Source organism: Poecilia latipinna, unplaced genomic scaffold (assembly GCF_001443285.1).
Source record: "Poecilia latipinna isolate Pla-1442-1.1 unplaced genomic scaffold, P_latipinna-1.0 Scaffold80, whole genome shotgun sequence".
NCBI classification, from domain to species: Eukaryota; Metazoa; Chordata; class Actinopteri; order Cyprinodontiformes; family Poeciliidae; genus Poecilia; species Poecilia latipinna.
The window spans coordinates 210,898-223,372 of NW_015112696.1; the positions used below are offsets into that span (position 1 = coordinate 210,898).

Consider the following 12,475-nt stretch of genomic DNA (forward strand, 5'->3'; position numbering starts at 1 on the left):
CCCCTTCCTCCTTTGTTTACATATTTAAATTTCTCCTTCAGATGTGTTAATTTATAATCTATACAGCAGAAGCAAAAACTCAGGGAAGAGAACCAATGTAATAATCTGTGAAAAATGCCTTATGCTGTGTGATGTTTATCATACAACATGTTGATTATCATGCTGTATGATGTTTACTAATGCCAGCTTGATCATTGTTCCTCTCAGAGGCCATTAACTCAAACCCACACAATGCAAAATAAGCTTTTTTTTTCTGCAATGGAAATCCCCCTTTCATTTCCAAACTGTTTTTTTTTTTTTTTTTTTTTTTACAGTGGCCCAGAAGACCCAACAAAATGCTAAATCCACAAAACAAAACAAAAATTATAATGGAAGCAATGGTAAAACTGCTAAAATATAAAATAAATATACTATTGAATAGGACCTCTTATTTCTTATTTCTCTTGTAAAAGGTTATGCAATGTGTAAATATCAAATTTCAAAAATGAAAACATATTACACAAGGATTAAGCATAGCAGATACTGCAGTTTCTAAGGCAAAGGCAACCTTATTCATCTTTAATGTTGATTTTAATTAATCTATCACCTGCAGAAAATTCAGGGAGAAGCAGCAGCAGCAGCAGGAGTAGGAGGAGGAGAGGAAGGAGGAGTAATGGACGTCACACCGCACAGACTCGCTGTCAGTGACTGCAACGCGGAAGGAGGAAAACGACTCTCCGTCACTGAGGTGTAATTTCGGCGTCACCGCCTCACAAGGTGCACCCTTTAGTGTAATTCCAATGCCGCTGTAAGACCCCTGACATCTTCATGCCAGTACTAATTCATTTTAAACACAAAGCGGACATATATCTCCCCCCGGTTCTCCACTGACGGGCCTCGGTAAAGACTCTAACAAGGCGCTGAAGGTAATGTACGTACGATGACGGCCGCTTGTGTTTGTCCACTACCTGCTGCTAGCTTGAATGACCGCCTGAGCCACCGGGGCTGCTACTGTATTTCCGGACACTTATTATATAATTAATATAATTTCATTTCGATGCAACGTAAGGGGAAACATGAGCGCTGGAGTATGAGCGCTTTGAGGCAGCTAGCTAGTGTGGGATTTATGGTCGGCAGGCTTCAAAGCGTTGTTGACGTTGTTGGTTTGACAGTTGTGGCGTCCCGCAGGGCTGCTGCTGCTGCTGCTGCTGGTTGTTAGCTGCTCTTAAATCTCTGCAGCTTATCCATCAAGACTGTTTAATATGCTTGCTAGCTAAGGTTCTGAATAGAATATAAAGCAACCGGATCTCTTGAATGGCCATTTATTACACTGGCCCATCACTAAGATTAACAAGGTGTTAACAATATATACACCAAGGTTACGCAGCTCCTGTTACAGGACAACTTATGCGACATAAAAATAGCCAGACTTTTAAAGATGACAGTATTTATTGTAAGAGCTTGTGAGAATGATTGTGATACGTCTTGTGGTTTGTGGTTCAGTAAAGAGGTTAAGCTGAAACATGTTTGCCAGTTCAATTTCATAACCTGTTTTTAGCAAAGTTATTATCATTATGTTTTTTTATCTACCTTTTTGTTACATGGTCGATATAATGGTGCATCGACTGCTGCTATCAGATTTACATACTAGACTATGAACTTTGCCTTTTTTTTTTTAGATACGTAGCAGAAACATACTGAAACAAATTTAGTTTGTTTCCCCCCCTTTTCAGTAAAGAAATCACACCTGAAAACTCCCACTTTTTTCAGTCAACAAATGCTTACTTTTAGATGCACTTTGGATCTGCAACACATTTTTTATGATACAAGTTTACATTTGCTAAGTTAAAGCACTTGCAGTTAAATGAGTTTGTGTACAATGAAATCTGTACAGGATTGAATGATTCTGGTCCTCCGTGGTCAGTGTCCTGGATCTTTTAGACATCTCTTTGATAATTAAAATCAATTCATGATTTCCAGGTTCTACTCAGAACGTGGTGACCCATGGAGGTAAATCAGCTAATTTTCAACATGCACACATCTAAAATCTGCAGAATAATAACCTCTAAGGCCGGAATTGCTTTTCTTTCAAAAAGCCGAATCAGCCAGAATTGTAATCAGCGGATCAGGCGTCTAACAAAACAAACATCAAACATATGTTTGAAAAGCCCGATTGGTGAATTTTTACTCCTTGGAATTCTTTATCAAATTATCTGTTTATATATATATATTTTTTTTTTTTTTTGCCAAAATCACACTTTGTGGACATATTATGTAACGTTGAGTCTTACATAAATTATTCTATTTCCATCATTCAGTGAATTGTGAGGAGAGCAGTGTGATGTAAGAGAAGACCGCAGAGTGTGTGATCTACAGCGTGTGGTTTCTGTTACCCGTTAAGAACTTGTTTTATTGGAAACACCCAGTTACTTACACCCAGCACACACACCGACACACACATCTAAGTATCCTTTCAAACTTGAGTAAAGCAAATGAATCTCTGTTCACTAACAAGAATATTGGATGAGTAAGCAAGTAGAGCTTATATATGAGATAGTTAACCACTGTTAAAGTGTTGTGATTAAAACACACGACAGCAACGCTCAAATCGCCCCATCTGAATCCGCCTTATTGGTTTAGTACCAGTGACGTGCTCATTTTGGGTGTGGCAGTGTGGAATAAAAATAAAAAAAAAAAGCTGAGCAATTTAGAAACCTACTGATAAGTATTGCAAATTCTGCAAAACAAAACTATTATTATTTTTAGATGAATTTACTGTTTTTCTATTACATTTCTTCATCTGTGTTGAAGGAGGAAATGATGCAAATGATCATGATCAGCATATGAACTTGTGTTTACTGACCAGTACAGCAGAACTATCAATAACTGGAAAGAGGAAGGAGGAACTGGTATGAAGCTTTGCTTCTCTCACAAAGTAGATGCACCTTTTGTGCTTTGGCCAAACGGGGAGGAAGTTTGCAAACTAGTCAGTGCAAACCAAGGTTTCATTCAGCTCTTATTTGAATTTGTCCTGGGCAGACTTCATGTTGAGCAGTTTACACATCAACATTTAAGCTGAAATATTGATGCATTTTTTAAAAATAACTTAACTTTTCTACTCCTCTGACAGAGTGGGCTGGTTGGAGCATAAACTAAAATTCGTGCCTCAACATCTCATTTTTAAACCATCAGAGTTGGATTGGCTGATGTTTTTTTTTTTTTTTGATCTATGTGAAGCAGCATAGTGCAAGTGCACTTAACCTCAAGATCACAAACTTGTGAATGGCCATTTTATTCCTCAGGATTTTCCGAAAGAGAATAGAATGTATGATACCATCAAACTACTGGATGTCATCCAGGCCACGAAGCAACCAAGCAATCTTTTCAAACTGACGTCTGTCAGCGACTTTGTCTCTCATTTGTTGAAGGGTTTCTTTAGACCGGAGCGTCTTTATATCCTCCTTAATGTTTTCAGACAGGCTTTAAACCATAATCGAGTCGGGGTGTGGCTAGTAAAAGCTGAGGCAAAAACTGTGGACTAAGTGTGTTAAGTAATCTGAGGCTTTTTACACAGCCTCAGATCGGTCTAGGTTTGATAAATTAAATCATGACAAAACAGTACTTGCCTGTGAGTAAATATTTCTTCATACCATTTTACTGGTCACCCAGTATGATTCGCCACTAATAGCATAATCTAAATAATCTTCAAATTAGTGCCCCGTTTTCCTCCCTCTTCGATGAGCTACATGATATTTTTTAACTCTGGTATAACCGTCTAAAGAATTGTAAGCCTGTCTTAATGAGCTGGGGTCAAAGGTCAATCACCAGGTCAAATGGTTGTGGCAGGCATCCCTCTTTCCTGTATTGGAGGCGATCCCAGCCGATCTGGGAAGACAGCAGCTGAGGATGTATGCATGTTGTGTCTTCTCTACTTTCTCTTGCTGTTGAACTGATCCATGTGCTTTAGCTATCTGTGCTCATCCATTACATCAACTAACACATGAAACAATTATAATTAACTCCCCTCAATGTGTAGTGAGTTATATGGACAGCTATTTGCTGCTCTACTTTAATTTTTTTTAAATTAGTCAAAAAAATACCCCGTAGTTTGTTGGTGAATGTTGGGCCATAGCTGTTAGCTATAATTATGGACCCATGTGTCCGTTGCGTTGTGTAAACATTTGAGAAAAATCGATCAGCATCACATTTAGAACTTGATCGAATTTACTGTCCAGAAGGTGAGACTCTAATTAGCCACTTCACTGCAGGGTGTTACTGTAATCTTATTACTCAGAGACCAAAAACAAAACACTTCAGTTGCCTCGGACGTTAGAAGGTAGCTTCATCAGTGTTAGCAGGATTGCAGTGTAAGTAATCCTCCTTTGCGTAAGAAAACATTTGAAATCACTGGAATTAATTGGCTGTGCTGAAGTTTGACACCGTCTGTGTTTAAAATGTGCAAACAGTAAGACCTGCTGGCTGTAGTTGCAGTTTGCACAAGCAGGTTTAATGAATAATGTTAAGTTCTGCTTTCTGGGACAGAGGTGAGAGATAATTGACTTTTCTACTTGTTTGCTCAGTTCAAAACCGCAGCTGATTTATATTCCTCTTGTTGTACCTGCAGAGAGGAACTGTATCAGAATTTGCTCTTTTTGTTTTTCAGGCAGTACCGTGCCGATGCTTAGCAAGCCGTGGGAACAGCTTTGGTTTGCTAAACTGAGACTGTGCAGGTTGACCAGGTATTCTGTCCACAGATAGAAGTGTCTCATGGATTAGTGGTGTCTCTGCTTCATTTACGTGTCTATTAGTATTCACGGAAATACACTTCCTGTCAGAAGTTTATATGCCGCCATAAAACATAAATGTTTTACTATTTTGAATTTTTTTTTTGCATAACCATGGAGCGACTGTGAGAAGAGAGCCTTCTCCAGAATCAAAACATTCTTGTATTGAAGATCATTGAAGCTATATTCTACATTCAGTGCTGAATGTATGCCTGCATAAACTCTAATCTGTCTCAGAAAGTTTAACGTCATCAACACGCTTTATGTATCATCAGTCCACCCACCAAACTACAGAGCAGTTCTGATCATAATTTAACAGTCCAACTTTATGAGCGTCTGTAACTTCTGACTCGAGCTGGATGATGAATCCTTAACAGAAAGTCAATTCCTCCCACCTCATATGCAAATAATGAGGCGGATTAGAGCTTTTATCACCTTGGGGCTGAAGGTTTATGTTTCTACATGGATCATTTTCTTTGACTTTATTGTTGATATAAAAACTCTGTGATACATTTTATGACGGATTGCAATTAAGTTATTGATTAAAACCATTGGACAACTAAGTTAAAAAAAAATATCTTCTTTCTATCCTGGCAGTTTTAAAGCTTTAGATTTAGCAGGTAGAGATGTTGCAGAAACCATTTCTAACTCTTTCAAAGAATCATGTTTTAAGAGAATTGTGGACTTCTACAATTTTGCTTAATCTTAGGTGCAATTTCCAGTAAAGGTGGCAGCTTAATCTGTTCAAGCAATTCGGTCAAAGTAGAAACTGCATGGAAATGTCCAGCCATCAGATTGGATAGTGAGGAGACAGGTACTGGGTCCCAGATATGAAAAACGTGCTAATCAACCTTGAACAAAAAACATTCGGTTGAAGCTGCTAAAAGAACCTCTCTTTGAGTGCTGTAGTGATAAGGGCTGAAAAGGCACTCAGAGGAAGAAACCATTACTTCAAAAGCAACATAGAAGTAATTCCAGTTAGTGAATACACTCAAATAGATAACATTGTTATGTTTGAATACTTAAAACATTATCACAAGTCAACAGCATTGAGGTTAAAGCTGGAAATAGATCTTCCAAATAGAAATTATCAGTACCAAAAGTGCTGGTAAAAACTGAGGCTTAAAAACAACAAAGTGGATGTTTGGGATTGGCTATCAAAAGAAAATTTGTCAGTTTAAAAGACATGTGGGAGCAAGGCAACCTAATAAAAACATTCCTCCACTTATTTTGCCATTTTGTGTCTTCTGCAGAAAATTATTTTCTTTTAAAGTGTCATATTTTGTATATATATATATTTTTTTGCAGGCTTTTTGTTAATTTTTTGTGATGTATGCGTGTTTCTCCAGAGTCGCTCACCGCCTCAGCTTCTCCATGGGTGAATCGGGCTCACGCCGTTCCACACTTGTTTCACGCCTGCCAATCTTCCGCCGCAGCGCCAGCAAGCGGCAGGAGTCCCTCCCCTCCTCCCCGTCCTCGGGGGGAGTGGGAAACGGCATTCACACCTCCTCGCCCTCCAGCACCAACTCCAGCTCGGGCAGCACCGGCAAACGCCGGAGCCTGTTTCGCACGCCGTCTCTCAGTTTCACGGCTAAGAGGAACAGCGATCCACGCGTCCAGCCCATCAACCTGAACCTCACGCCCCCCCTGACGCAGACCACTGACGCAAACGGAAACAACCAGCAGACGGTAACCTCGTCGGCGTCCGCAGGATTCGGCGAGGGTGGCAGGCGTTCCAAGTCGCGGCACTCATTTGGGTTTGGGAGCCACAAGCAGAAGAAAATCCCACGCTCACAGACTGAGGACTTTGACAAGGCCTCCTCCTCCTCGTCCACAGCCAATCGAAATGTGTTCATCAACTGCATCAGCAGCTCTGGAGCCAACGAAGGTGACGACTCGGGTTTCCTCGATGACTTCAGTGGGGCCAGTAATAACAACAAACGCTCTTCGCGGCAGAAGAAGCAGCTACTGCCTAAATCATTCTCAGCCCATCACCGCTTCTCTCGCACGTCCGACCACCACAGGCCTCCAGAAGTCAACCTGGAACCTCCCAGCTCGGCCACCGTCACACCTGGGCCAGAGGGCCTCACACCTGGGTCATGCCCTGGAGAGCTAATGGGAGGAGGGGGTGAGAGCTCGCTTCAGTCCCCCATGATTTCAGAAGATCGAACAACAGCCATCACTCCCTCAGAGTTCATTCCCATAACAGAAGACTCTGTGTCGGAGGTGGACGCTCTCCCGGCGGCCAGTCCAGGATCCGGCTTGAACTCAGGGCCTGTCTGTGTGTCTGAGTCGCCTGCTGATGCTGCTCCACCTGATCCCCCAGCTGCACCTGAGAACCTCAGCGTGGCGGTCTCCACCTCTCAGGTACTTTTACTCGACAAGCGATAATCTGAGTCGGATTTTCCTTGTTCAGTGATTCAGTACATTTCACACAATCACTGACTAAGCCTAGCTTGTTGGTACTGATCTGCAAACATGTAACGTTTGGAGACTGAATCCACCTGTACACAAGCAGATGTAGAAACGCTGCAAAAACAGAACCGCCACGATCATAAATGTGTATTTGGAATCCTAGAACAACACCGCGGGGGGTCTGTGGCTCTCTCTGTTAAGTGTGCATGATGAAAACCAAAGACGGAGTTTTTCCTGCTTATGTTCAGAATTTTAATGGCTGTGATTATTCTTTGAAGTTTGAAATCTGGCCAAGAAAAAAAAAGATATGAATCACCCTTTTGTTGAAAGGTCCCAGGCTTAGAGGGGAAAAAAAAAAAAAAACTGAAGAGGCTCTCAGATACAATATGTGTCATTCCCCGTCACAATCTTCAAAAAGAAATTCATTTACTGAGTAGGTTCGCACTCTTGTGCGCTCTTAAGTTCACTTTCTGGCCTTTGAGAAGAAAATACTGGATTCAAAATCTCTCTCTGGAGATACTCACAAACTCTCTTTTTCCTTCAAATGTATTCATGCCTCTTTAAATTTACATTTTACCACATTAGAACTTGAAAGCATTTTTTAAATATAGGGCAACACAATGTAGGGGATGATGTAAAGTTGAAGGAAAACAACATATTTTATTTTACCAATGAAATAAATAAATAAATAAATAAATAAATAAAAATAATTAGTAGAACAGTGTTGTTGCAACATTGCTGGAATCACACCTGAAACTCTTTTGATGTTTGTCTCTATTGGCTTTGAAAATCCAGCAACTGCTGATGTTTTTGACCATTCCTCATTATAAATAATATTAAAATTAGTGACAGTGTATAATGTCTGGACATGAAGCCATCCTTGCTACAGTTTCTAGATTGGAGATTCAGGTCTGGAATTTTAATTGTTTATAAATAAGCAAACATACTCTAAAGGAATTGTATATTATTGCATTTTTCTATTTTGAAAAGGAATTAAATTATTTGTTTATTTACATCTTCTAATGCGTTTCTAATATATAAAAAGGCTTAAGTAGTTAAACGGAAAATATGCAGAATGCACAATTGGTTTTTATTTAACTAATCGTCAGACTAATCGATTGATTAATTACTAAAGTAATCGTAAGTTGCAGCCCTTCAGAAAACCAACGTTTGTTTTATATATTTATAACCTAAACTTACTGTAAGCTTCAAATCTCCATTCTGGACCAGAAGTTTTTGCTTTCGTGAAAAGTTATAGTTTTTTATTCTCCTGTGAGGTACTGTTGTGTCGATTCCCCTCCTAACTCTCAAAAACGGCAAATATTTACGAAGCAGAAGTTTTGCGCACTAAAGTGCTACTTTCTTTACTGTTTGCTATTTAAATATGAAGCAACTTTACCTGTGGACATTCTCTAACACTCACCTACTTAATACTTGCAGGAACATCTCTCTTTGTGAAGCATATTTTTACACATATTCAATAAAATATCCTCTCCTCAGGTTTTCTGCACCCCAGTCCAGTCCAGCGCTGAGAAACCCTTACTCCCTGACACCAGCACAGCCAACAACACAGACTATGAAACGGCCGTCTCCCTGTCCGAGCCAGAGACGGCCGTACCCTGCGCGCCTCTGCGGGAACAATCAGTGGAAGAGAGAAAAGAGAGGGAGGAGGAAAGACGGGAGGCAATGAAAGAAGGCGCAGTAGAGGAGAGGAAGAAGTTGGTGCAGGAGAGAAAGGCAGGCTACCACACCGAGACCACAAGTGAGAGCGAGGTGTGTGGGGCGCGCAGCGAGGGCTGTCACTCAAACCCCGAGAAAGCGGATAGGAGGGCGAGACACACTCTCTCTCTTCAAGAAAGAGGAAGCTTCTGCGGCTGCCACGAACCCAGGTCCTCTCATTTGAGGAAACCACATGCAGGTACAGAACTCAAGAGCAACAGAGGGAATCGCAGATTTACATGCAGAGTCACTGTCGCGCAGTAGCACTGCCAGAATAGTCACTTGGCTTAGAAAAGCGACGCAGACTAGACTCATGTCTGGGAATCCATTCCACTGAATCTCAGACCTGTCTGACATTCCTTTGTGACGAGGGTTATTGAACCATTTCCAGGCAACTGCAGATCTTTGTCTGATGGAAAACATTTATTTAGCAGTGAAGGCGAAGCAGTGCTGGTTCTGCTTCATTCTTCTTCAGTTTTAATTATTCTAAATAATAAAAACGATCAGGTAAACCCTGAGAGAGGCCGTTAAAGTTTTTACAGGTTTGTAGGTATTGCAGACTAAACAGTGGAGATTTAAAGTTGTGTTGAAGAATAAATAATTAACCCTGTAACGTGGAGAAAAGGCTCCCTTTGCCCTCGCTTCTAAATTATTCTACATTTTAAAGTTTTGAATTGTTAAAAAAACAAACTTTGCAGCTGCAAAACAGGTAACATTCTCTGTTTCTGCCTCAGGCTTTAGTACCATTTGCTCTTACTGGATGAGAGATTAAAAAAAAAAAATCTTATCTTGAGCTTATTGTTACAGTTGCATAGCTCTACAGATTTATTCATTTTAAAACCACTGGTTTTGCAATTATAAAAATCTTCACACTTGCATGATGCGCCCTTTTTTTAATCTATCAACAAGTTTTTCAACTATTCTCTGAAAATCTGAAGTTTAATTTGCAATTTTTTTAAACCTTATTTTGTTCTTTTGTGCTTTTAAAAACCAAACATGAAAATAATTTTCTGAATGTCACTTATGTTATTAGAACAAAAAAAAATCCTTATTTTTTTTAGCTATGAATGGAACTAGAGAGGAAAAAGAATTAGTTTCTATTTAACTTATTTAAAACGGAATAATGGAGACATTTGCATGTTAACATTCAAAATGCATTTATTGTATTAGTAAGGATTTTCTCTTAATACGTTGGGATATTAACATTATCTGTCCTGTAAAAGGCTTTAGAAACAGGCAAAAAGAAAAGGATATTGTTGACTGCATTAAGCCTGCACATCCACACAGGCAGAAACTGCTTTATTCAGTCAAGCATGATCCCAGATTTGTGCCTAAATATTTCTGTAAACATTTTTTTCAGCGGACAATGTAGTAGACAGAGAACATGCCAGACTTAACGGGGGGAATTTTGTAGCTTTAAACACCCTTAGAGGGAGTTTGTCCTTTCTGTCGGCTCATTCTTAGCCCCTGGGTGTCGTCTCGTTGTGTGCTTGTGCTTCTGTGTTCAATAAACCTTGTAGACCCCCATTTTTAGCTTGCAGTGCTCCTGTTTATTAGGCCCTTTTTTTTTTATCAAATGTTTAACAAAAGCAAAAGAAATTTTTAAAAATTTGTGTTGACAAAAAACATCAATGTCACAGTCCCATAATTTATTAAAATAAAACAAAAATAAGTACATTATTCTTTTACAAACTCATACCCGACGCCTGTCTCATTTTGCTGATGAAAACAATTTAAAATGTAAATCTCCCAGAGTTATGAATAATTTTGGATCTAACTGTTTATACTGGCGGTTTTATGTTTGCAATATTAGAAACTGCTGTTCTGAGTGCTGAAGCTGCACAATAAATGATGTTGTGGATTACAAAGTTGTCCAAATGGCAGAACAACCTGCCATTATCTACTGTTGGATCCCTTAACTACAGAGATTTGTTGCATTGATTCAGTATTGCAGGCTTTTTGTTGTTGCTCCCCCACGTGCTGTAAATGTTTATGGTTATAAGAGTCTGAAACTATGGTAAAATGTTCAGGACTTCTTTCTGCTACGGATCTTATTTTATTGAGTGAGTTTACAACAAAGAAGCTGTTTAAAAACGAGCGCTTTATTACACTCTGGAAAAGCGCAGCATGTGTGTGTGCAGGTGGGTGGAGTGAGAAAGCACAGAAAAAATTGTTGGCATGGAGTCCTGTTTTTTTAATAACCTGTTGCTCTGTAAAAGGATATGGTATTGCTTCTCTGTTTCACTTCTAATTTTCGATAAATCACTGTAGAGCAATTATAGGCACCTTCCTCTTGCTTTTCTGAGGAATATTCCCCCTGAAATCTGGTGTGCATGCTTCAGTTTTATTGTTACAAAACGACCTAGCTGTGGGGAGCCTGGATAAATGTGATTATTGCAAAACAATAAAAACAGTCTGAGCAAAACCAATATAGCCGAACGGCTTCATGAAGGAAGGATTTAACTTTGTTTAAAAAGCTGAGTAAGTAAAAGTGACTTTGTCATTTAGTTTTATGAAAGGAGTTTCATTCTCTGGAGGGATGGATCTTCCCACATTAGAAATTAATAAAAATAATATTGCATCTCGACAGTGTCATCTAATTTCTACAAATCTCTTTCTTGTTTAACTGTTTTTTGCTTTTTGTTTGCTGCTGTTCTCCTTCCATCCTTTGTGCAGCTTCTGTGTGCAGCAGTGCCAGCCCTTACCACGAGGTGATGCGGCTGGAAAGGCGACTGCGCTCCTCATCTGAGGGGGCCGGTGGGCCTCGTGTCCATGGAAACTACAGAGATGCCCCAGGCATGGAGGGAAATGGTCTGCTCAAGCACAGAAACAACTCCTCGTCGTCTAAACTTGGAAGTCTGGTAAGCCTGAAGCTGTTTCTCTCTGTTTAGGTTGCACCATAAATATAAAGACTGACAAACTGTTTTACTGCCCTGAACTTGTAAGTCAGGGCTCAGTTATTAATATATTATAGCTCTATTTCTTAGCTTTTTTTTTTATTGTTAATGCAAAACACCTTAAACCAAATATTAAATTTTAATAATGCAAAAGGATTAATGAAAACTTTTGCTGGTGAAATAAGTAAAATGTATTACAATTAAGCATTTCTTAAGTCTAGTAAGAAATTAGCTTCTACATAACAAAGTACCTTAATGTTCATAAAATCAAATAAGTGTCTTGCAGTTAAAAAAAATCCTCCTTACATAATACAGCTTAAAAATAATGAATACATTTTTGGGTCGATAAATATAAATATTTATCTGCTTTTCAGTGAATTTTCAGCATCCGTTCTTATACGTCAGCAAGATGTGGATAAGTTGGCATGTTTAACTCAGTTTGTTATTATTTCTCAAAGTGGAAACTGCCAAAAGTTTAACTGTTGCATTTGCCTCTGCACCTGGTTCTTGGTTGTTTTGGTGTGAGATCGATGTGACCATAAATGATAGATATGAAATATGCAGACTGGATATAATTTGATCATGGACTGAATGTGATTATGTTAAGTGTTTAGTCTTTTTATGTGGTCAAAACTCAAAATTTTTCATCTGAAATAGAAAATTTAATAAGTATGTGCAACA

General features: G+C 39.2%; 1 protein-coding gene across 4 annotated transcripts in view; it reads left to right on the plus strand.

Annotated features, from left to right (window-relative positions):
- The first annotated feature begins 623 nt into the window (after nt 1–623).
- ccser1 (coiled-coil serine-rich protein 1) overlaps nt 624–12,475 on the plus strand; it is a 147,354-nt gene continuing 135,502 nt past the window's right edge. The window contains exons 1-5 of one of the 4 annotated variants that reach the window (XM_015019109.1): nt 624–905; nt 4,643–4,718; nt 6,113–7,130; nt 8,679–9,096; nt 11,574–11,758. In XM_015019109.1, the coding sequence (XP_014874595.1) occupies nt 4,657–4,718; nt 6,113–7,130; nt 8,679–9,096; nt 11,574–11,758 (1,683 nt within the window). In that variant the 5' untranslated portion in view covers nt 624–905; nt 4,643–4,656. Of the gene's footprint in view, nt 911–4,642; nt 4,719–6,112; nt 7,131–8,678; nt 9,097–11,573; nt 11,759–12,475 lie in introns of all 4 variants that reach the window. The other 3 variants (XM_015019088.1, XM_015019102.1, XM_015019096.1) reach the window with 3 other exon arrangements.